Source organism: Tribolium castaneum, chromosome 1, assembly GCF_031307605.1.
Source record: "Tribolium castaneum strain GA2 chromosome 1, icTriCast1.1, whole genome shotgun sequence".
Taxonomy (NCBI): domain Eukaryota; kingdom Metazoa; phylum Arthropoda; class Insecta; order Coleoptera; family Tenebrionidae; genus Tribolium; species Tribolium castaneum.
The window spans coordinates 5,327,302-5,351,866 of record NC_087394.1 but is presented as its reverse complement, the minus strand read 5'-3'; the positions used below and the strand labels follow the sequence as shown (position 1 = coordinate 5,351,866).

The window sequence follows — 24,565 nt, the reverse complement described above, 5'->3', positions numbered from 1 at the left end:
CGAGGTCGTGAAAACGGAAATTGCGATTAAATAAAGCAAATAAAACCAATTGCCCGAGTTTGTTTTTTACGAGACAACTGGTGGTAAATGATAGAGACATTGCACACTCAGCTGATTATCCAACAACGATATAAAACGGGGGAATCTAGGCCAGGAGCTCGTTTTTTACGAATTTATGGCGTAAATCTCGGAAAATCTTCAAGTAATAATGACTATAAATAATCTTAAAATTTCCATTCGCATTACGAACGTCACAGTCATAACTAAACAATTAACGAACAATAAAACCAAACCGAAATTGAAGTCGCTGTTTTATTAAAACCCCCGTCAATCATCCCTCTATTAGCACCGTTTATTTTGTCGGCTAATGAATCAATATTGATTTTGCTTGCAGTAAATTATGAGTGGAGGTTTTTAGCAACGAGCAGACAACAACACGAATGCCAAAAAAAAATAAATCTCATCGATTTTGTTCATTATTATTATGCGCTGCCTCGATTAATTAATTTACTTAATTGCTGACAAGTTGCAATTTCATTAAAATCGTAAACAAAATAATCGAGAAACTCATTAATTTCCACTGTTAATTACGGGTTATGGATTTCATATTATTAGAGGAGGAAAAATGACCAACGTAAATCTATTAACTCATTTCCTTTGTTTATGAATTCGGGCGAAAATCTGAAACAATGCCAAATGAGAACCGACCGCAGACTGAACGCTAATGAAGATTATTAAAATGACGAGAAACAAAGGGGGGTTTTGGACCAATTAAATGACATTTAAATGACTTTTATCCTGTTTCAAAGTAAGTTGAATATCACGTACGTAATTACAAATAAGCCGGCAATTTTACGATTTATTTATAGAATGTCACAACAGATCACCTGCAATTTTATTCCATTGAAAACTCTTCGAATAACAACATTTTGTGGCTATTTTTGCACACTCACAATGAAAAATAACCTTCGAACTCCTCCTCCAATTAAAAAATTCAAATTCTCCAGAAAGTGCCTCGAGGTCATCAATTTTAAAACTTCTTTTTTTACCCTCCTCTTCAAAGCTTACGTCTAGTCTAATTTTACGCTCGGCAGAATCTACAACAATTAAAAAAAAACTTTGTTCGGTTTTTAATTTCGGCACCTAGTGATTTATGTAATTTGCGAATCCTGCAACGATAACCTCGTTATTGCACAATTAGTGTTTTTTGTCTGTAATAATTTAAACCTTGACCAATTCCTTCGCAAATTTTTAAAACTTGATACAGCGTTTGCAACTTAACAATAAAACTACAAAAATTAAATTGCTTGACAACCAATCTAAAAATATTAAATAATGCGAAAACGTGGTAAAGTTTATACAAGCTTGACAAAGTCCAATCTATCGCTGGAAAAACTTCCACTTCAATTTAGAGCTTTTTCTTCGACAAAAATTATAACACAAAAACGTGGAAAACAAGGAAAAACACAACAGACAAGTAACTTATTGATTAAAAAGTTTCGATTGTTGAACACTTTAAAAGTTATGTAATTTAATTAATTTCTCAGGTATTCAAAGAAAGTGAAACAAAGAAAAATAATAAAATTGTGATAAAAAATAAAGGAATTTCTTTGATAAAAATTGTTATCCTTAAGACCAGTTATCAAAAGCTTGCCTTGTGATAGCAAAATAACCTGACATTAGTCATCGCCTTGTCAGTCAAAATATTTAAAATATTAGAAAAATCAAAATATTAATGTATAACAAAATCCAAGTGCAAAGTTTCTATCTGTGCTGTTAACAATGGTATAGTTATTATTTTTGAACAATTAAATATTCATAGTGTTTCATAAAACAACAATAATTTGGAAAATTAACAAAAATAATAAAATTTAATAAAACATATGCACAATGAAACATAAAAAGAAACATTTTTAATATTAAACCTTTAACACTCAAATTATTTAAAATGAAACAATAATCTTCTATTGTGATTTAATATTGCTAAAAAAACAACAAAGAACAATTATTTTGAAAGAGAATATTACACCAAAAATTTTAATGTTTACAACTGTTGCTGTTTTGCACTGAGCTATTTAATTCATGATGCATGACGATGCATGTTCTTTGTCATACATTATACAGGGTGAGCCTGTTAAAAGTACTTTTTACTATATCTTAAAAACTAATAATCGTAAAAAATTAGGGTTTACTATTAAATACACACTGTTCAAAAATGATTGTTTATCAAGTCACCTATAAAAAAGAATACACACCAACAAAAATCACGTAAATATAAAACACAAATTCTACACTTGAAACAATTTTACCGAAAAATACAAAAAATTGTAAAAAAAAATTAATCAAAAATTTGACAAAAATGACAGTACCCAGAATTGAATTTAAATTGCATAGTAGGCTTGATTAACAACCATTTTTGAACACATTGTATTTATTTTTTTTTTCTCTCTAGACGTAAACTTTTTCAAATTTTTTCTACAATTTCTTTTAATCAAAATAAGTTAATATTAATTCGCTATAAATATTTTTTTAAATAATATCAATTAACATTCTGAAACAATAAAAAAATCCTCGAACAGATCGCTTTTTTATATATCGTTATTCCTTTTTGTGTAATGACGTCATTTTTATTTTTTTTACAACTGTCAACTGACATTTTTTATTACAATTTTACATATTACACATTTATATCTTTCTAGTAAGTATAATGAATTTAAAAAAAAACAACAAAAAATAAAGAAGAAAATAAAAAACCAAAAAATTACAAAGTTTCTTTTGATGCTTGTTTTTTTTTATAAGAGATAATTGTTTTTCGTTTATTTCTTTTTGTTTTGCTGTCATTTTAAGTGTTTTCATGATAATTATACAAAAAAATATATAAAAAACAACTGACAGACTATAAAGTAAGTTAAGAATAAAAAATAAAGCTCTTAAAAGTATACCATTTAAAACAGTAAACAAAAATGTCGGAAGTCATTAAAAAAAAGAATGACGTAACTGTCACTATGATGACAAAATTAAAAAAAATAAATCGACCTGTTCCGAATACTTTTTTGGAAAATTACCTTATAGCAAAGATAACCACACAAACATCATTTGTTTCTGAATGTCATCAGAAATAATTAAAAAAAACAGCGACTTGATATTAATTGATTCATTTTTATTATATAGAAATATTCTAGAAAATTCAAATGCATAGAAAAAAAATGCTTTTTGCGACACCCACTTTTTTTATTTTATACATAACAGGAAAAATTACATTCCTCATTTTTGCTATTAAAACCTTAAACATACAATTTTGACAATTATTTTTATCGACCACTTTACAGGTCCGTCAACGGTAAAAAATACAAAACAATGGCGCTTGTGTGAACATGAATTCGCTGATATGAACATTAATTTTTCAACATTGTATACTCTATAGTGTGAACAACATAAGAGACGGATAAGATAAACACGTAATATTTATAGAAATTATTTAATAAAAGCAGGTACCTGCTTAAAGGATTCGACTTGTTCTTGAAGTCGTTCAAGTCATCAAGTCGTCTAGTTGAAAATCATTTTAACACACTTTGTACATACTATTTGTTGCTTTAAAAAATACATATGAAAAAGCCATTTTACTAAATGCTTCCGTAAAAGTAGACAATAATTATTTCGTATTTTCCAGCAAATAAAAAATAAAAGTTCTTGTAATAAAATAATAAAAAACATTGTAATTTTATTAAACAGTATTTCAAACCAATACGTATGTGTATAATGGGCTCGATAAATAAACAGATGCAGTATTTCGACAGTCCAGAAACGTACAAGTGACAATGACAAACGATTATTTTATTAAAAAATTAAACTAATAAATTGTTCTATGATCTGGTTTATATTTTTTAGTCTAAAGGAAACTTTAAACCTCTATTTCAAAACAACTTTGCAATTTAATCCCGACCACAAACCACAACAATTTGATTCATTGTTTCACAAACGTACTAACTTATAATTTATCAGAACTCGCTAAATACTAGTATTTTCGTTTATTTATCAAATTAATGCTTTTTATTAAATTATTTTCGTATTTGACTGAAAACTTCAGTCACAGACGTCCGCCTCTATTTATAATTGATAAAAAGAGCGAACACGTGAAGATGTTAAAAATAAGTTACATATTTACAAACTCCATGTTGGTAATGTAATTCTCTGTAAAATTTTCCACGACTTTAGATAAACGATCATGCTTTTTTACTAAAACAAGAGAAATTAATACAAAACTGAAGGCAAAGCAATAGAGCGCCGACTCCCATCCACCTATCTCTACTTTATTAATAAGCTCGTCGGTAATTATGGTATGCTCGTAATTTCTATTTACAACAGGTCTAATTTAATTAAAAAAGTGCGATATTTTTGCTTCGGCGGCACAATAGCCCTCTTTAACTCGCAAATGAGTGCTCGTTAATGAAGTGCCTCTTTGCACCCGTTGTAAACAAAAACAAACATAAAAGTTGTTAATTGGGCCCCTCGACGTAATAAAACATTTAAATATAGCCCCCAGTCCGCGGCAAATGTTTATCCCATTAGCTAAAACAGCTCCCGATTTAGAACCATGTGCATTTGGGGCAAGGGGTAAAACAACGGTCAAATTATTGATTTGCTTACAATCCGTCTGTTCAAAGTTTCAACAACAAAGCCGGGCCGGCTCTGGGCGCGCGAGGGCCCCCCTCGGGGGCACCCCGTGGACAAATCAGCCCAAACCCGCCGATTACTGCGTAGATCGAACCGCACAAAAGATACAAGAACTAAGGGTTAGAGGGGCAAGTTTCGCACAAAAAACTACCATTTCAAGCGCAAAAAACAACGCAAATCGAACGTATGGAGGGTAATAACGAAAATTACGTACTTTTTCGACCAGTTTTGATGTTAAGTATACGAAAATTTACAAAAATTTCAACTCACCACGACACAGCACAGCACTGACGACATGCCGCCATGTTGAATGTCAACATGAGCGAGAAAAACAAAACGAACCAAAAAGGAAGGCCGGTGATTGGTCGGCGCCCGTTGCCAACCTAACGTGTTAAGAAAAGTTTAACTATCTACGCGGCCTCTGGTGGTGCATTCGAAGTATTCAAAATTTTACTTTTTTTCACAATTATCAAGCAAAAAATCCTAACAAAACTATAAGAAAAGGAGAATAAAGATGTAGGGTAGAATCTAAACGAAAATTTGGTGAATTTAAAAAGAACAAAGAAAAAGTATATTAGGAGAGTATACTTACAGAAACAATGCTTAAGAATAATCCAGAAGAGAATTTGGAAAATGTAGAAGTATTTATAAAAAACTGACAAATATTACAAAACGATTCCAAAAAAATAACTTATGGAATAATCTAAAAAAAAGATCTAGAGTCAGCTTCAGAACAGATTCAGAAAAAAATCTTAATAAAAATGTAATCTAGAGAAGAGTAAAAAAAATTATGTACTAGAGAATAATCTGGAAAAAAATTAGAGTATAAGTAAAACAACAAACAAGTATTTTTCTTCTTGAGAGAGAATATAGAAAAAGTGACTGATAAAAAAATTTAAATGTAGTCTACAAAATAATTATAAAAAGTGTATAATGAAAAATTTATACCAAAATCAGTATAAAAAACGTCTCAACTGCAAATGTATAACATAAAAAAATCATTGAAAGGTACAGAAACAAAAACAATAATACTGACAAAACATAATGTATATAAATAATAAGTAAATCAAAATTATCAATTTACAAACAGTTTTAAAAAATAATCAAAAAAAAACTGAAAAATTTAGAAAACAGTACAGAAACCAAAGAATATTATTAAATAAGGAAGAAAAATTCTAAACAAAACTATACATGACAATTGAAAAGATGTAAACTGTAGAATGAAAACAGAAATTCGGAAAATGTAAAAATATATATAAAAATAATGTAACAGAAGAATATAGAAACATTGGTAAAAAAATCTAGAAAAAGTTCTAAACGTAACTATCAAAGAATTTAAAAAAAAACGCAGAAAGGAATATGAAAAAAAATTGAAAAATGTAGAAGTAATTATAATAAAATTTAATTTACAATCTGCCAAGAAAATCCAAAAATAATTTATAAACAAATCTAATTATAGACTTTTATGATGTAATTTTAAATATGCGTCCAGATTTCAGATTTGCAGGCAGTTTTAAAAAAAATCATAAGCCAAATTTAGAAAAAATAAAGAAACAATGCTAAACCATAATTTGGAAAACTTCTAATCAAAAACCAAAACTACAGAGTGAAACAATAGCAGGTTATTTCTATTTTTTTTCAAATATGCAACCATCAATTCTAACATCAGCTTACTAGATCGTAATATTTAAAATTTTCAAAATTAATCCAAGAATACATTGTTCTAAATATTGCAAAGTCACTCTTGACATTTTGCTAAAATTCCATTATAAACTATTATTATTGTTTAAAAGATAAAAAAGCAAGAAATGAGACAAAGTATCTAAGTGGGAAGTGCAATTGGTATTTTTAGTTGCATCTCAGGACACGTCAGAACTGTTGACTTACCCTGTATAAAGTAATTTTGAATAGACATAGACTAGAATCTAAAAGAGAATGCGGAAGAAATCTAGAAACAATGCCGAATCTTAATCTAGAACAATTCTAAAGAGAATAAGTATTAAAAAAAATTGAAAACAAGAGTCTACAAAAAAATCCAAGGAATAAACTTCTATGTAGAGAAGAATTTATAAACGAATCTAAAGATCGGTTTTTAAAATAATCCAAAAAAGAATCCAGATTTCAAATCTAGAAACGGCTTTCAAAACAGTTCAGAGGAAAATCCAAACAAAAATCCAAAGAAGAATAGTACAAAAACAAAAAAAAACTATTAGAAAAATTAAAAGTCGCAGACTAGAATCTAAAAAAGATTTTAGATGATCTAAGAATGTAGATTTCAAAGTTAGTGAAAAATTTAGAAAAGTGTACAGAAACGCTCCTAATGAACAATAACGAAACTTGAGAAAAATTATGAAAAAAACGCAGTAGTAGAGTAAAATAAATGTATTAATCTATGTTTTAGACGTGAATTCTTATTTAAACGTGGAGATTTTTCCCACCTCCCTTTACAAGCGGCACAGTTGGCGACACTGTTCCTGCTTGTTCTCCATTTTACCTAATCTAAGTGGCGCCCCCAACGGCAATTCAAAATCCGAAATGCCTTCATTTTTGTTTAGTTGCCGTACTGTCAATTCGTTTTTGTGAAATTTGCTAATTTTCTGTAAAACTCGGTACTTTTAACCGGAATCCCCTCACTCCCAGTCCTGATTCACGCCATGTCAGCATTTTCCAACCACCTAACCTAACTTTAACACTTGCTCTAATTTCGCCACAAGTGGTCAGTTTTGTATGGATTTACCCGCACCCCACCGATGGACTCGATTTTCCACGAAAAGGTGAGCCTTCCCAACTAGTGACCCACCTAACCCCAGTTTCCAGCAAGAGGGTTCTCTGTGCGCTCAACACTGCCTCAACTCCCTGCTCCAGGGCCCCTACTTCACGGCCGTGGACCTGAGCATCCTCGCCGAGAAGCTGGACGAGGAGGAGCGCGTCCGCATGGCGGAGTCGGGCGAGGACTCCGAGGAGTACCGCAACTTCCTGAAGCAGCCCTCCGGGAACATGGACGACAGCGGCTACTTCTCCATCCAGGTGATCAGCAAGGCGCTCCAGGTCTGGGGGCTGGAAATCGTGCCTTACACCGCCGACGACGCGCGCGTCAAAAACCGGGACCCGGGCGAGATGCAGGCGTTCATCTGCAACTACCAGAACCACTGGTTCACGATACGGAAGATTGGGAACCAGTGGTTCAACCTGAACTCGCTCCTGGCCAAGCCGGTGCTCATTTCGGACACGTACCTGGCGCTGTTTCTGGCGCAGCTGAAGAACGAGGGCTATTCGAACTTCGTGGTGTTCGGGGAGCTGCCCCAGTGCTCCGCTGACGAGGTCATTCGCAGCAACCCCGTGCTGCCGGCGCTGAACAGCCAGCCCTCGGAGGAGGACCCCGAGCTGCAGGCGGCGCTCAAGCTCAGCCTCAGCCAGGAGCCCCAGGAGGTGGTGCCCAACGCCGAGGACGAGGAGCTGCAGAAGGCGCTGCTGTTGAGTCTGTCGTGCGAAAATGACGAGGAGTCGAACCTGAAGAAGGCGCTGATTTTGAGTATGAGTAACGTGTGACCTTGATTTTTAACTTAGGTTTAAGTGAGGGACTTTTTAGGTGTAATCGATTTTTACTAACATCCGACGCATGATCTAGATTTAGATGGAAATTTTTCTAATAAAACTAATTGTAAAAACTGTTATTGTTGTTATTGACCAGAGTTTAATAAATTATGAGATTTGTTTCGTTTCAAACTATTGATTGTATTTATTTAGCCAGTGATGCTTTTTTTCTAATATTTCTTTGTTATACGTGTAACCAAGTACCTGCAATATTCACGTACGGTGACCATTATAGGTATTTTTAATATAGGACTTTACATTTATTTATTGTAAAACTTGATACTGTGTACTTAATTATTAAAAGTTTGTTACTACTTCGTGTTTTATTGTTTGTTTACAAAAATAGAAGATAATTATTACAGTAGAACGTCGTTTAATCGACTACTCTGTAACTGTGGTACCAAAAAATTATAACATTTTATTTCACTGCATAATCAAAGAAACAAGACTATACTTTTAATTTCTGATGCAGAAAGAAAAACAATATGCAAAATATTACCTAGAAACTTTATTACTGTGCAAAAAACGAACCGGAGTTTTACAAAATCATTAAAAACGGATGTTTTTGCCTTATTGCAATAATTTTTTTGGGAAGGGAAGAAGTGGGCAAGGGTACCTAAAGTTTGAAGCCCAATAAAACCAACACTATCATACCTATACATTATTTTTTATTATTAATGAATTATTCTTAGTAATGAGTCTTTCATAATTAAGTCTTATTTGGAAGCTGTGTTTCGTAATTAAATAGAAAATTGACAAAAACTAGAAAAAAGTCAATTGTCCCCATCTTGCCCCTTCCTGTGTAAGATGGGGTACCTACCCCTAATAGTCTAATCCTAAATACTGTCTTCTTTTTTGGCACTTTTTTTTAATTTTTCTTAGTTCTGGAATTTTTCCTCATTTTCTAACTACAGAAAAAAATACTCCATACCCCATCTTGCCCCCTTCGGCAAGTCGAGTAAAAAATTTAACTACCAAAAATTATGTTGCCATCTACAAATAAATAAGTATAGTAATCGTTGACACATATGTATAACTATAAAAGTAAATTAAAAAAAAATGTGCCCTCTGGCAAAAAATAAAAACTGTTTAAAAAAGGGAAAAAATGGATTGCAATGTTGCCATATTAGATTGGCTTCTGAACCCTTTAAATAATAATAAAAACTCTTTAATTACATAGGTACCTGTTATAAATTACGTAATCAATGCGAAAAATAACTGTATGCCCTTTTCTCTTAAATCTTATTCAAAAGCTAAATATTTTGGCCAATAATTAATTAGATATCCTTTTTCAGGCTTAAGTTACAAGTTTACGACTATTCTGGGCAATAATTGGACAACTTTACAATAATAAAATCGTTAGAAAATAGCCCAAAGTACATTTTCTTTTAGCTGAAAACGCGAACCATCAAGGTGGCAGTGCTATTTTCAAAAAAGTACTTCTGATACCTACATAATTCCAAAAATCCCTTTTAATTAAAAAAATCCAGAAGTTCCATAAATCCACACGATTTCTAAAATCCCAAATTTTCGTACCTACAACTAAATCAAAAGTTCGTAAAAAAGGAGAAAATTCGGCCGCCAAGTTCGGTGCTGATAAGCAGGGTTCTACTGTATAAAGTACAGGCAGAAAATTAAAATTACATCGTTGGTTACATTCTGATTAGACAATCAGAGCCAATTTCATAGAAATTAGTTCTCGTTAACCATTTATCAAGCATAAAGTACCTATTATTAGATTTTTGGTAACACAAGTAGGTTGCTATACTTTTTTTGGAAACTGAAAATTAGTCACATGTAATTGAACAAACTTACCTTCGCCCAATCTTAATTTACTGCACTACTATATTTGCTTTTACCTTTTATTTTGTAATTTCTCGGTATTTAAAACCGTCATGATAATTGAAAAAAAAAAAAATGAAAAGCCTTCTAAAAAGCATTAGCACACCCATAATCATAAGAAATTTTCAAACGAATACCAACCAGCTTTTAATACAAGTCTTCGAAATTAGGCTTTTTGGTAGTTACCATGGGTAGGCTGTAGAATTTGGAAAAAAAATCATAATACAAAAATATTATAGTATGCCATTTAAAAACTTGTAGACCTTAAAACAAAAGAAAATAATGTTTTTTTTGTTGGTAACATTTTAAGCCTACTTTTTAATAAATGAATTCTTAATTACACGTTTCCGATAGCAAGGTGTTTTCACTATTTTAAAACACGCTTTTCATAGCAACGTGTTTTAAATTAAAATGTTCCAACAAAAAAAAATGAATGACACTCATACGAAATCGCCTATGTTCTTGGGTGTCTAGCTACGCAACTCGCATACGCTTGTTGCATAACGACAGCCCTCAAACTTTAAGCTTGTGTTTTCGCTTGGTCCGAGCTTTGAGCGGTTAATTGATTATAAAAAGATTTTTTCCATCAAGATGGTCCATATGCCAGAGGCAACTTGATGGAAGATTATTTATAATCACCATATACATATACAAGAATGGAAGAAATGAAAAGTAATTGTGTTCTCAACTGTAATTGTATTTTATTATTTACATACATATCTTTCAATCAAGGGATATAAAACATTATAAATACAATAAAAAACGGCATAATTTAAACTACGTAATCAGTAACGTCTTGGACCAAAAATACACATAAAGATAAAACAACCTTGATCTTGTACCTAACCACTTAATAAAATGCAATCGACTAAACAACTAAAATATTTACATAACAAAGCCGACTTCTTTGGTAAACAAAAGAATGTGATGTAACTTAAACCTATAAAATCACAATTGTTCGTTGTCAATCTCCATCCGGAGCCCTCCACCATCAATCACACTTTACCCAACAGGTCGTACACGTACGGCTTTTTCCGATAGCCTCGCTTTAGAAATATACGTATTAGTATAGCTAGTAAGAAAAAGGAAACCACATATAAAATAAAACACATACTCATATCTAACTGTCTAAACACGCTGCTGGAGCCGCTCGTCGCCGCCTTGCCCCCGTCCAAGCCCACGTGGAGGAGCGTCGTGTCCGAGCCGATGTACCTCACGTTGATCCCGCTGTACATGTGCTTGATGTACTTCAACACCTCCAGCAACTCCCAGTTGTCGTTGACCCGGCACGTGGGACACCGCTCCTTCGACGGGAACTGCACCTTGGGGTACTCCGGGTCCTCCGTCTGGTCCCCCGCCAGCCGCTTGTTCACCTCGTTGTGCGCCATCCACAACCACATCACCGACGAGTCAAGCGACGACACGTTGCGCATCTCCCGCTTCAGCGCCATCTCCTGGAAGTGCCGGCTGCAGTCCTGACACCCGAAGAAGTTCTTCACGTAGCCGTGCATCACGGAGAGGACTTCCAGCGGGTCCGCACGCCGGTTGTTCACATTGTGCTCGGCGGAGTTCACCGTTAGGAAATGGAACAACTTCCATAACCCGCAGGGGTATCCCCGGAACGCCGGGGAACTACCGCGGCACGCCAGCCATTGCTGGGGGGACGAGAACACGTAACTGTTCTCAGCCTCGGCCCGCGATATGACTTCGGCGAGTTCCGACCCTTGGACGGACTCGCCCGACGCCTTCATGGCCAACTCGGTTAGGAACAATTGGCCCCCGTGGCCAAAGGGGAAGTACTTACGAAGGATAGTCAAGTAGGCGCGCAACACTTGCAACTTCTCCCCTTCTATGGTTTTAGTGGTTGCGATTTCGTGCTTAAGGGAGTAGCGAAGGGCGGTTTCAAGGTCCATCTGGAACACCACATCTCCCATACTCTTGATCCTTTCTTTCAAGGCCTGCTTTGCGCGTTCCTGGATCAGGGACGACATATCAGGCACTTGGACATCAAGCCACTTCCCTGTGAATATCTCCTGTTTGGGAGTATCATCACTCAGTTTGATATTTTGTTTTTGCAAAAACTGACCAATCACTGACTTGACCGCGTCACGTGACCCGGCACTTGTGACTTGATAATGCAAGTTACGGTCAACACTCACTACGACCGGAAGGGTACTTATACCCAACTTGTTTAATAAAACTGTATTGTTATCGTACGCATATCTGACGATAACTGGGGTCTTGTGCAAGTCAAGTGTGACCCCAGCCCCTATAAACCCCCCAAATTTCTCAACCACCAAAAATCCATACTGGATAAGTTCCCCCCTCCCACTGAACAAGTTATCAAGAGTTGCGTGTTCGTACGGTAGTAAATTGGGGTAGTGGGCCCCCCGGCGCTCGCGCTGCTCGGTCACGAGCCGCTCGATGAGGTAGCGCCGGTGCGCCCCCACGTCGTCCCCCTTCTGCACGGCGACGCCCAAGTTCTGGGGGCCTGGTTGGTACCCCTCGTGGAAGTAGCGCAAGGTGGGGTAGGCCATGATCTCGTACTCACGGCAAATGGGTGTGTTCTCGTCCACGGAGCAGTCCAAGGCGGCGATTTGCACCAGGTCGGCCCAGCCCTTCACATCGGTGGAGAGGGCCTTCCACGAGGGGGCGAAGCGCTGGCAGAAGCCGCACCAGCTGTTGTAGAACTCGACGAACCAGGCGTGGGGGCTGTTCATCACCTGGGTCTTGAAGTTGTGCACGGTGAGGATGACGACGTCGTCGTTGGGCGAGTACAGGCCTTGGCCCTCGAGGAACTGCTTGTATTTTTGCTGCTCGTAGATGGACAGCGAAGCGTTGTTGGCGAGGTGGAGGGCGAGGGCGAGCAGCAGGAGAGTTAGTGGATGCATTTTGAGGTTAAGGACGCACACGTCACCGTACACGTTCGCGAATGCACTGATGGAATCTCAGCGATAAGATGCGGTTTCGGTGCAGTTTTATTGGTTTTGGTGGTGGTTTAGATGTTGGGAGTGAATGAACTGGTTTTGTTTACGTACACAATTGTCATAATTTTGACAGATGATCACAGCTGTTGCACTTTCCATACTTTGGGAAAAATGTTCGGTGTGGAATTGAACGGATATTGCTTAGCTGATAATGAGCCTAATCTCTCCTTTGGAACAAATAAGGATTAGGAGTTTAATTATAATAACGGAGCGATAAGGATTTCGATAAAAGTGCGAAGTTTGGTAGGGGAAACTGGGGTAAAATGGACACAGCGCGCCATGACACCACGTGACAACTTGTGACCAATCAAAATGCAATATTTAGTCAATTATGAGATCCTGGAGATATGACAGTTTTTAAAATTTAGCATAAATTCAGCTTTTATTTATAAGTCGAAAACAAAAAATAATAGCCGGATGTGGCATTCGTTTCTCCCACCTTGTTTATGTTCAACCTGTATAGTTGCTAACGTCAGATTAAATGGAAACTTCAATCGTACGTAACGTCATTATTTTTTGAAATTAAAAATTGTGGGCGGCTATTTGATGCGGACGATTTATGCAAAATGTACACATTTATTATTACGAAACAACTTAATCTGCAATACTTTTGTTGCCTGTTTGTGAAAAATGAGAGAATGGTGTTTATTTACTGGTGGGATCACTAAATAATTGCTTTAATTGGTTAAAAAAAAAATAATTTAATCACAACCACTTTATTAATGTCGAATTTTATTCGATTGGGATTATTTTATTACCATAATAACATGTTTGGTAACAAACAAGGTTCAATTTGTGTGCTTATTGGATTTTTGTGAAAAAAATGCGTCGACAATGCAATGCAGTAAAAATAATTCGATTTCTGTGCAACTATTACACGGAATTATACGGTGTGTTATGAATTTATTTACTTGATCGCACTTCAATTGAATTTACGGATTAAACGATCCGTATGATAATAAATCGTAATTTTCTCTTTTACCCACGTTTCTCCTACGCCAGATTTGGACCATTTATGAATAATTATTTTTGCTAATTAAATAACATCACCGGTTTAGATTAACATTAATTAATCTCTTATTTTCTTATCAATCATCATACAAACGTTTATTAATAATAAATGGTAATATTAATAATGTTTGAGAGTTACTGGTATCGGAATTAAGATTATTTTCTTTCTTTTATCTTTATTACTTAAATGTTTTAGTTTAGATATTGGACGTATTCAAGGAGATTATAAAATGCTTATTTAATTTTTTATTTGTAGGTGTTATCGATAATAAAAGGTGAAATGTATAGGCTAATGAATTTTGTATTTTGTTGAGCTATAGTTTGAGGATGTTTTTGCCTTCCCTTTTTATTAATAATTAGTTTATTTATTGTTGCTCTTTCATATCTCTTGGTTGTTGCGATGTCTTCAATAAATTATTTTTCTTTTTCATATATTCTTATATAGCGTTTTGCTCGTAATAAAAAAATTTCGTGAATTGTAAGACCAATTTTATTCTGTTTTCCCATTTATTCCTAGTTGTTTCAACAACAACAAATAATAATGAAAAGCGGATTTTGGATTTTCAATTTTGGTGGATGCGCCGGGACAACAAGTTTTGTAAAATATATTAACATTAATGTGTAAACTTGGCGGGGTTGTAAATTAGCCAAACCCTTGGCTGTTGTAATAGAAAACGCAGTTTCAACTAAAATAGCGGCTGGTTTACAAACCAGCCAAGAAATAAGTTTAATTAGAAAAAAACAAGCAAAAATTTTGAGCATTTTTGAGCTAAAAAAAAATAATTGAAGCCATCAAAGGTAAGTGGAAAAATTATGTGCAGTTTTAAAAAATTGAGCTAAATCAAGTTGTTCTAAATTGGTTAAACACGTGTACCAACCTAAAAATCGACCTAGACCTCAAATTACTATTGCCAACCTGACGGCTCTGTAAAAGTTTATTATATCAAACAATAGATTGTAAATATCAGCTCACAGTTATCAACATTCAGGAGCTTCTGGTAAAAAAATAATAATCAAAAAAAAATAATAAATAATCAACCAATTATGTCTTAATTTTGTTTTCTACACTTTTTTCTACTAATATCTGCTAAAACAAGCCTAAATATTAGCATTTTACGAACATATTTATTTCGTCAGATTTTACGTTTTTGACTTAAAAAAATAAAAATAAATACAAAATCTTTTCGTTGTGAAAAAGTATAATATTTTTGTCTGTTGGGAGCATTTAAACCTGTTTTAAAAGTTAAAAGCTTATTTTTTTTTATTTTGCTCAAACGAGCCGAAAAATCGTACGTCAACAAGTATTTAAATTGTTTTGGAACTTTTTAATTTTATATAGGTTGATGTGACATTGTTTTTTTTAATATTAATTTTTTTATAACTTTAACCGAAAAACCGGAAAATTCATTTTAAAATTATGTCAATCAATCAATATTTTTCTACACTGATCCAAATTATTATAACTTTTGTCGGCCACTTTCGAACATTTTCAGTTTATTTTTGAACCAGATACACATGTTTAGATTAAAAACGTTACTAATTTTTCCTCAAAATTGCATTTTTTACAAAATTTGCTTGAAAATAACTTTGTTCTTTCGGGTATTATGACGTTTTTCAACGAAATAAACTTTTTAACCTTGGCCCTTTGGAGCTAAATATTTATTTACTTTATGGTAGGCTGAAAAATCACTAACTCGTTTCAAAAATATAATGTTATTTTTACATTTTTCAGATGTTTCAAACAATAACTTTTTATTTTTCTCTAGATTTTTTTAACATAAAATTAGATTTTTGCGTCGAAAATAAAATTATGTCTTTGATTTCCAAATATTTCATCCGGTTTTAGTTTTTTAAGTCGGAAATATATTTATTTCCCGCTTCTTTAAAAAAAAAGTAACATTATTTTGCGTCAAAAGTGATGCACTTTATAATTTTTCGAGCTTTGTAGAACATTTTTGGGCTGAAAACTTTTTTCAAGGTTTTACATTAAAAACTTAAATTGAAAAGCATTTCCAAATAGCTGAACCTATTTTAATATTTCGCGAGATTTTATTTAAATTGGACAAAAAAATCCAACCGTTCTACTTTTCAGCGTTTGATAAAAAATCCTTTTTTCTATAAAGAAACGTTTTGCAATATTTTCTATTCTTTCTCAGTAAAAAACTAGCTATTTTACATAATTTTGTCTAAATATGCTAAGAAATTAGTTAGATGCATTTGTTTGTGTTAGAGCCAATAAATATATTCTTTGGATTATGTCTTAATTTTGCTTCAATAAAGATAAATTTAGCAGTTTTGAATTAAATATTTTATTATTACGGGTCTTATATAAACATTATAACTAAAACTTAATAAAAAAACAATTATGAATAACTGGCATTGATTTTGAATTTTCCAATTTTGGTGGATGCGCCGGGGCAACAATTGTTAGAGAAAAAAAGCTATTTTTTAGTTCATAATTTAAAACATATCTAACAATTATGATTAACTGGCATTGATTTTTTTAAATTTACAATTTTGGTGGATGCGCCGGGAATTTTTTTTTTTTTAGTTTATAATTTAAAACATATTGTCCAGATCGGGAAACAACACCCTTGTATCAGACCCAACATATCTAACATTAAACTTCCCGTACATTTTTTTCAAATATTCAAACACTTCATTCCTCCTCCACGTCCCATCTTCTTCATAACACTCCACACACCTCAACTTTGCCGGAAACTTGTCTTTCAAAAACTCGGGATCTTCAGTAACATCACCCTTCAAACGTTGATTCACGACATTATGAGCCTCCCACAGCCACAAAACCGCTTCTTTAAGCGAGGAAACACCTGACAGATTCCGCTCAATTGCCATTTGTTGAAAGTGGCGACTGCAACCACCACAGCCGAAAAAATGCCTGATGTAGCCATGCATTGCTGTTAGGACTTCTCTCGGGTTTGTTTCATCGTCAGAATTAACGGTCAAGTAGTGAAAAAGTTGCCATAAACTACAGGGATATCTTCGTTTTCCACTTACACTACCAAGACAACCTAGGTAGGTTTGAACGGACGAAAACGCCCGATTTGTCTCAGCTTTTTGCACAAGTTGAAAAATTTCAACACCTTGAACTTGTTCACTGCTCGATGTAAGTTTAACTAATTGGGTTATAAGTTCGTTATTTTCACCAAACGGGAAATATTTTTTAACCACAGTTAAGTAAGCCCTTAGTGCGTCCAAACGCTCGTTTGTTATAACTCTAACTGCTGAAACTTCCTGCTTCAGTGAGTATCTTAACGCAGCTTCCAAATCCACCTGGAAAACAACATCGCCCATTTTTTTCACCCTTTGATTCAGACGTAATAATTTTTTTGGAACAATTTTTTTCGTAGTGTTTGGTTCAATTCTATTAACTTCTAAACCATAACTGAGCAGAAACGACTCAATAGCAACACCCTCTGGGTCCGTAAATCGTTTCGAAACGTTGTTATTACGGTCCAGGACCACGACACTTGGAAACGTACTAACTTGCAAATTATTAACCAAGTCTGTGTTAGTGTTTGGGGCAAATTTAACCGAAACATTTCGATTTTTGTGCAAGTTTAGGGCGATTTCGGTCGCAAAACACTGATCTGGAGCTTCCACCACCAAAACCACGTACTTGACACTTTCACCTAAACCTTCGAACATTTTTTCAAGGTTTGGGTGCTCGTATGTCGATAACTTGGGGTACATTTGGCCTCGTTTTTCGCTGATTTCGGTCCTAATTTGCCCAATTACTCGCTTTTTGAGCGCTTTAACGTCCAAATGTTCGCCCTTGAGTATCACAGTAGAATCATCACCACTTTTGTAATTTTCGGGGAAATATTTAATTGTGGGGTAAGCACTGATGTTGGAGTTGAGACAGACGGGGGTGTTGGCAGGGTCTGAGCATGAAATGGCCCCAACTTTGACCAAATCCGTCCATGGGGTGATTTCGTTGCGGAATTTTTTCCATTCAGTTGAAAGTTTCTGGCAAGTGCCGCACCAGCCCAGGTAGAATTTTACTAACCAGGGTGTTTGTGAGTTTTCGATTTTGGTGTGAAAGTTGTGAATGTCCAGGATTTCGATGTTTTCACTGGGGTCGTATAATAATTCAGCCTCACTTGTTTCACTTTGTGTGGTGGTTGGGATTAGAAAATTGATGAGGAGGAGGAAAACTGTGATTTTCTTCATGGTGTTGGCGAAGTTTGATGTTTATTTAACCACAAGGAAGGCATTTAGGACTGGTAATGAGTACGATATGATTGAGTTAATCAAATGAAGTGACGTCAGAAGTGTATCAAGTGTTTTCCAAGAGTTGTTATCGTGAGATTAATTTCATTTACAAGATAAGAACGAGTCTCTCGCGCATCCACCCACAGTTCTTTAAAATATCTAAGATAATACTAATTCGTAATATACACAGTGAAATAGTATGTTGCCTATATCAGAGCCCTAAAACAACTAAATGTTTGGACAATAAAGAGCAAATTTTGAATTACTAGACTGCAAGCACGATTTCTCTCCTTACTTTTTTTCTAGAGACCCGTGAATTCTCGGCTAGAAATTCTCAGTATTTGTAAAATTTTCGAATTTCTAAAATAAAAAATAAAAAAACAGAAAATTGTTAATTAAATGCAAAATAAAATAAGGCCTATTATTAAGTAAAAATTATCAACACTTATTATTTACTTCATTTTGTTTAGATTAAAATTTGACTTATTTTAGACAAACAAAATTAATTGATCGTTTCGCACATAATAAAAAAAGATGAATAAAGTTAGTAGGGATCAAAAGAAATAAATCCTCTATATCTATCTCAAAATCTATAAACATTAAATAAAGTAAGTTTTTTTTTAACTCCAATATCACCGTATAAAATATTTGCACAACTATCAAAGCCACTCTGTAGAGTTGACTAAATTATTAGCTCAGTTTCGCGAGTTTCTCGTCACTTTTTTCAAAGCCTGATTTCTGAAGTCTTGATTCTGAATCGCAATTTAATAACAAAAATTACGTATCTACTACATAAACTTTTTTTGTAATAATTTTTTATATATCACTGATTTTACTTAAATGATTGCCGTAATAATTACAATAAATGTTATAATTGCTTCCAAAACTCTAAATAGCATTAAAAAATGTGCATATTAATATTTTCTTTTTTTGATATTTTCCAGCAAAGTTTTAACTAAAAAAAATGTGCTATCATTGCTTTTGACGATCTTTTAACAATTTCCCATTGTATCGTCCACATCTGTGTGTAATATAAATAAAATCTTGACTTTACCTTTCTTCTTATTTATCGAAACTGCGTTAAGAATTTCGGTAAAGAAATTTAAGTGAGAGTTAGGAAAATGACATGTCCAGGTTTAAAAAAAATGATTTTTAATAGTTTTCAGCTTTTTTATCTTTCCATCAACTAAAATTTGATTTGAGAAATTAGAAAAATTATAAAAAAAATTATACGGGTGATAGTAAAAAACTGGAACAGATATACCTACATTTTGGACTGAGCTTTTATTTTAAATGTTCGTTTAAACCCTCAAAAAAAACAACAATACATCATTTTTAATCCTATTCTATGATTTTTTTGGGAAAAATATACATAGTCGTTTGTAAAAAGTTTAAATAACAACTTTTTTTGGTTCGTTTTTGTAAAAATATTGCAATAGTTTCACGTTTTTTTATGAAATTGTTAATCTACTTTTGTAATTTGGAAAAACAACAAAAAGTATACATCATTTTCAATTCTGATCAACTCGACAAATATATACAGTTGTGTAAAAAAGCATAAATAACAAATTTTTTTTCGTTTGTTTTATATATCACATAATTTTTTTTACTTTTTTATATAAAATTTTTGATCTTTTTTGGGAGTTTTTTGAAATGTTTAAAAAACTGAGTTTTTAGCTCAAAAATGTTTTTGAACGAAAAATAATAACACCACTATTAGATATGACTCGTTTTTTTTGAGTAATTTGTGATGAAATTTGTCTTGAACAGAAACCCTACATGTATGATTCTGAATCGCAATTTAATAACAAAAATTATGTATCTACTACATAAACTTTTTTTGTAATAATTTTTTATATATCACTGATTTTATTTATATGATTGCCGTAATAATTTACAATAAATGTTATAATTGCTTCCAAAACTCTAAATAGCATTAAAAAATGTGCATATTAATATTTTCTTTTTTTGATATTTTCTAGCAAAGTTTTAACTAAAAAAAATGTGCTATCTTTGCTTTTGACGATCTTTTAACAATTTCCCATTGTATCGTCCACATCTGTGTGTAATATAAATAAAATCTTGACTTTACCTTTCTTCTTATTTATCGAAACTGCGTTAAGAATTTCGGTAAAGAAATTTAAGTGAGAGTTAGAAAAATGACATGTCCAGGTTTAAAAAAAATGATTTTTGATAGTTTTCAGCTTTTTTATCTTTCCATCAACTGAAATTTGATTTGAGAAATTAGAAAAATTATAAAAAAATTTATACGGGTGATAGTAAAAAACTGGAACAGATATACCTAAATTTTGGACTGAGCTTTTATTTTAAATGTTCGTTTAAACCCCCCCCAAAAAAAAACAACAATACATTATTTTTAATCCTATTCTATGATTTTTTTTGAGAAAAATATACATAGTCGTTTGTAAAAAGTTTAAATAACAACTTTTTTTGGTCCGTTTTTGTAAAAATAATACAATAGTTTCACGTTTTTTTATGAAATTGTTGATCTACTTTTGGAATTTTTCAAAATGTTGCGAAAAGTGAGTTTTTAGCTCAAAAATGTGTTTTTGTAATTGGATCCATACCACCATCATAAATTTTCAAGGGAGTTAATTCGTCGTAAATCATCAACAGTTATTATTTATTTCATTTTTTTGTTAAATAAAATTTGAATTATTTTAGACATTTTTTAAGAAAAGCAACCAAACAAAAATAACTGATGGTTCTGAACGTAATTAAAAAGATGAATAAAGATTGCAGAGATAAAAAATAAACTCTCTATGTCTATCTCAAAATCTATAAACTTTAAATAAAGCAAGTTGTTTTTTTTTAACTCTACCATCACCAAAAATTATATACTTCTTACATAAACTTTTTTGTTATAAATTTTGTATAAAATCGTTGATTTTACTTAGAACCATAATGTGAATTTAATGATTGTTATAATAATTTACAATAAATGTTCAAATTCGTTACAAAACTCTAAAAACCATTCAAAAATATGCATATTAATATTGTTCCATGAAAGTTTTAACTAACAAATTCAACAAATTTTCTGACTATTTTCCGTTGTATCGTCCACATCTATGTGTAAGATAAGTAAAATCTTGACTTCACCTTTCTTCTTATTTATCAAAACTGCGTAAAGATTTTCGGAAAAGAAATGTTAGTGAGAGTTAGAAAAATGAAAGATATATCCAGGTTTCAAAGCTTTAAAAAAAAAAAAAATCTCGAATGATTTTCTGATAGTTTTCAGCTTTATTTTTTCATTAACTGAAATTATTTTTAGATTCATTCAAATACAATAACGAATCACAAAAAATATTTAACTCTGAGAATTTAGAAAAATTATAAAAACGCAAGAAACTGAAACAGATATACGAGTATACCTAGATTCTGGACGTTTAAACCTTTATATTCATACTAATTTTATTTAAAGGAGGATTTCATTGTAGACCAGTGTATTAAAAAAAAGTAATTCAATTTATTTTGAAAATGATGACTTCCGTTCAAGCTTGACGTGTTAAGAAAACGATGAAAAAAAAACCCTATAATTTATACCCTAATTTTGTAAATATTTTTGCCGGTTTAAGAAAATCTCTCGAAAAAACTGAGCTATTATTTTAAATACTTGTTCAAATGCTCAAAAAAACAACAAAAAGTATACATAATTTTCAATTCTGTTCAACTCGAAAAATATACATAGTCGTTTGTAAAAAAGCATAAATAACAACTTTTTTTTTGGTTTGTTTTATATATTACATTAATTTTTTTACTTTTTTCTATAAAATTTTTGGTCAAAAAAAAAATTATTTTGAAACACGGAATAGTTTGAAATTAAGTGATTTCAATAAAATTGATGCTTAAATCGTCGGAATAAGCCGATTTCAGCGTTTCTAAAGCGACAATTTTTGTGTTTTTTTAAAACAAGAAATCGTTCAAAATTAAGTGTTTAAAAAAATAAAATAAAAAAAATAAAAAAAAATAAAAACAAAATGTTTTAATAGAAACTGGTAAATAAATCGTGAATTTTGGTCTAAATAAGGTGTCAGGTCAGGTCAGGTCAGGTCAGGTCTAAATAAGGTGTCAGGATTCTTAGTTTCGCCGTAATCGGCATTTAAAACTTGCAAAAAAATCAATATTACAATAGGTTTTTTAAAAGTCCAAATTACAAAAGGTCAAATTATAGAACAGTTTTGTGTACAAAGTCGATGTTTTTAGAAATATTGTTTACGATTACATTGGTGCATTCTGGTTTCGCCGTAATCGGCGTTGAAAATTGCAAAAACCACCAGAAACGCAATTTAGATTTTTTATTTCTTGATTTTAGTGTCTAGTGATAAAAAATAATTTGTAATAAAACGTTTTTCAATTTCCTTAAAAGCAAACATAATTATCAGTTTATCACACCATTAAAGTATATTTAGTTTTTCCAATCAGAAATTTAGTTGGCATGAAAAGTATACTTGCGGTGGTTTTCTTGGGACTTGTTTGTACCAAGAAAGTGCCTTCCCGTGTCTTGTACTTCCCCTCAGACGATGTGGAAAGTCTCAACGTCCACAATTTCAAAAGATTCGTCGAAAATTCACCAACAGCTTGGTTAGTGACTTTTTACGCCAAATGGTGTGCACACAGCCAAAAGTTTTCCACGATATGGAAGCAGTTCGCTTCAGAGGCAACTCCTTGGAGAGACCTGGTGAGGGTTGGCGTCGTAGATTGTTCAAGTATCAGAAACATGAGGCTTTGTGATAAATTTAAAATCGTCGATTTTCCGAACATGAAATATTTCCACGAGAAATCCAGCTTTGGCGCCTCTTACGTGGGTCTGGAGGTCCAAGTTGGAGTCACACTGGATTTTACGAAACGATTTGTTTTCAAGACAATTGTGGATGAAATAATGAAGGGAGGAGGACGAATTTATCCTCGAGGTTTGGTGCCTTATCCTCACACCGATTCTACGGCACTGTTTGCTGGTGAAAATGCAAATTCGCGAATTGTTGTGTGGGTGATTGAAGATTTTGTCAGGCCTTTAGGGGCTGAAATGGTGATGCATTTTCATCGAACGCCGAATGTTGCGTTCAAGCGGTCACAAGCAAAGGCGTTGATTGGTTTTCCGAAAGTTGTTTTTGCAGAAAGGGGAAAGAATTTAGTAATTGTTGACAAAAATATAGATGGAAGTTTCCAAATGATGCAAGTTATTAGTGGTTTTTTGAAGAGCAAGGGCATAACGCCTTGTGTAATTACTCCAGTTAAAATGGAAGAAATGTACTCAACAGTATGAAGGGCGTAAATGAAAATAATATTTGTTTTGTAATAAGTATTATTTGAAAATAAATTATTAAATCTTTTGACGTTGTTTTTATCACCCTACCATAAACTAATAAAACAATTAACTAATAATAAAATAAAAAAAGAATTATTGAAACAAAATCTTCTAAGCGAGAAGCAAATATTGGCAACTCAATGTTCGAACAAAATTAATATTTCATTTATTTAATAGGCCTTGGAACAAAAACTCGAATACACTTTATTAATTAAAAAAAATATATAGAAAAATTTAGAACAAAAAAAGTCAGTCGTTTAAAAAGCAAGCGCTTCATAAAGATTGCCGTGTTCATAAAAATTAAAAAAATATATATTATTTGGTATTTAATAAAAAGAAAAAACCAAAAGCCTGACATCTCTTATCTTTTAACATGTTGTAGACTAAGGTTTTGTAATGTTCTCCTACAAAAATCAAGACAATAGCTGCATACAATCCACACGACGCATGGGTCAATCTAAACACATGTCTTATGCGAATTTTTCAAAAATTATTAAATATTCAACATTTAATTCCAAGGAAACAAAAAAGCCTGCGACTTCAATTTTTTAATATGTTGTAGAGCAAAGTCTTGTAATGTTCTCCTACAAAAATGAAGGCATTAGCTGCATACAATCCACACGACGCATGGGTCAAACTAAACACGTGTCTTACGCAAATTTTTCAAAAATTATTAAATATTCCGCATTTAATTTCAAGAAAACTAAAAGGCCTGCGACTTCAGTTTTTTAATATGTTGTAGAGCAAAGTCTTGTAATGTTCTCCTACAAAAATCAAAACAATAGCTCCATACAATCTACAGGACGCATGGGTCAATCTAAACACGTGTCTCATGCGAATTTTTCAAAAATTATTAAATATTCAACATTTAATTCCAAGGAAACAAAAAAGCCTG

At 32.8% G+C, this 24,565-nt stretch overlaps 5 protein-coding genes across 7 annotated transcripts in view; 2 read left to right on the top strand and 3 right to left on the bottom strand.

Annotated features, from left to right (window-relative positions):
- Unr (Upstream of N-ras) overlaps positions 1-5,084 on the bottom strand; it is a 31,309-nt gene extending 26,225 nt beyond the window's left edge. Inside the window, exon 1 of one of the 2 annotated variants that reach the window (XM_008198665.3) lies at positions 4,945-5,084. The gene's annotated coding sequence lies outside the window, so the exon portion shown is untranslated. Of the gene's footprint in view, positions 1-4,888 lie in introns of both variants that reach the window. The other variant, XM_962070.5, reaches the window with a different exon arrangement.
- Positions 5,085-7,134: 2,050 nt separating this feature from the next.
- Positions 7,135-8,582, top strand: LOC655594 (ataxin-3). Of its 2 annotated transcripts, none has more exons than XM_064357209.1 (3): positions 7,135-7,448; positions 7,540-8,206; positions 8,264-8,582. In XM_064357209.1, exons 1-3 carry the CDS (start codon positions 7,425-7,427, stop codon positions 8,281-8,283), a joined length of 711 nt encoding a protein of 236 aa, XP_064213279.1. In that variant the 5' UTR covers positions 7,135-7,424; the 3' UTR covers positions 8,284-8,582. The 2 variants fall into 2 exon arrangements, with proteins under 2 accessions (XP_064213279.1, XP_064213271.1); XM_064357201.1 differs by having other exon boundaries at positions 7,137-7,448; positions 7,492-8,206.
- Positions 8,583-10,786: 2,204 nt separating this feature from the next.
- Positions 10,787-13,145, bottom strand: LOC655674 (sulfhydryl oxidase 2). Its single transcript, XM_962236.5, has 2 exons — positions 11,225-13,145; positions 10,787-11,156 (listed from the first exon to the last, which is right to left on the bottom strand). The coding sequence occupies exons 1-2, from the start codon at positions 12,999-13,001 to the stop codon at positions 11,113-11,115; spliced, it is 1,821 nt and encodes a 606-aa protein (XP_967329.1). The 5' UTR covers positions 13,002-13,145; the 3' UTR covers positions 10,787-11,112.
- Positions 13,146-16,602: 3,457 nt separating this feature from the next.
- LOC655759 (sulfhydryl oxidase 1) lies at positions 16,603-18,413 on the bottom strand. The gene has a single exon (XM_962321.4). It carries the CDS (start codon positions 18,300-18,302, stop codon positions 16,668-16,670), a length of 1,635 nt encoding a protein of 544 aa, XP_967414.1. The 5' UTR covers positions 18,303-18,413; the 3' UTR covers positions 16,603-16,667.
- A 4,387-nt stretch (positions 18,414-22,800) lies between these two features.
- LOC103314005 (sulfhydryl oxidase 1) lies at positions 22,801-23,628 on the top strand. The gene has a single exon (XM_008198702.2). The coding sequence runs from the start codon at positions 22,801-22,803 to the stop codon at positions 23,626-23,628; it is 828 nt and encodes a 275-aa protein (XP_008196924.2).
- The last annotated feature ends 937 nt before the right edge of the window (positions 23,629-24,565 follow it).

What these genes read in the sequence shown, in the direction of transcription:
- LOC655594 (XM_064357201.1), top strand. Translation starts at nt 7,425, where the DNA reads ATGGACTCGATTTTCCACGAAAAG. An exon ending in ACTCGATTTTCCACGAAAAG is followed by an intron (nt 7,449 to 7,491) that starts GTGAGCCTTCCC and finishes CCCAGTTTCCAG; the next exon opens with CAAGAGGGTTCTCTGTGCGC. An exon ending in GAAGAAGGCGCTGATTTTGA is followed by an intron (nt 8,207 to 8,263) that starts GTATGAGTAACG and finishes GGGACTTTTTAG; the next exon opens with GTGTAATCGATTTTTACTAA.
- LOC655759 (XM_962321.4), bottom strand. Translation starts at nt 18,302, where the DNA reads ATGAAGAAAATCACAGTTTTCCTCCTCCTCATCAATTTTCTAATCCCA.
- LOC655674 (XM_962236.5), bottom strand. Translation starts at nt 13,001, where the DNA reads ATGCATCCACTAACTCTCCTGCTGCTCGCCCTCGCCCTCCACCTCGCC. An exon ending in GTTTAGACAGTTAGATATGA is followed by an intron (nt 11,157 to 11,224) that starts GTATGTGTTTTA and finishes ATATTTCTAAAG; the next exon opens with CGAGGCTATCGGAAAAAGCC.
- LOC103314005 (XM_008198702.2), top strand. Translation starts at nt 22,801, where the DNA reads ATGAAAAGTATACTTGCGGTGGTTTTCTTGGGACTTGTTTGTACCAAG.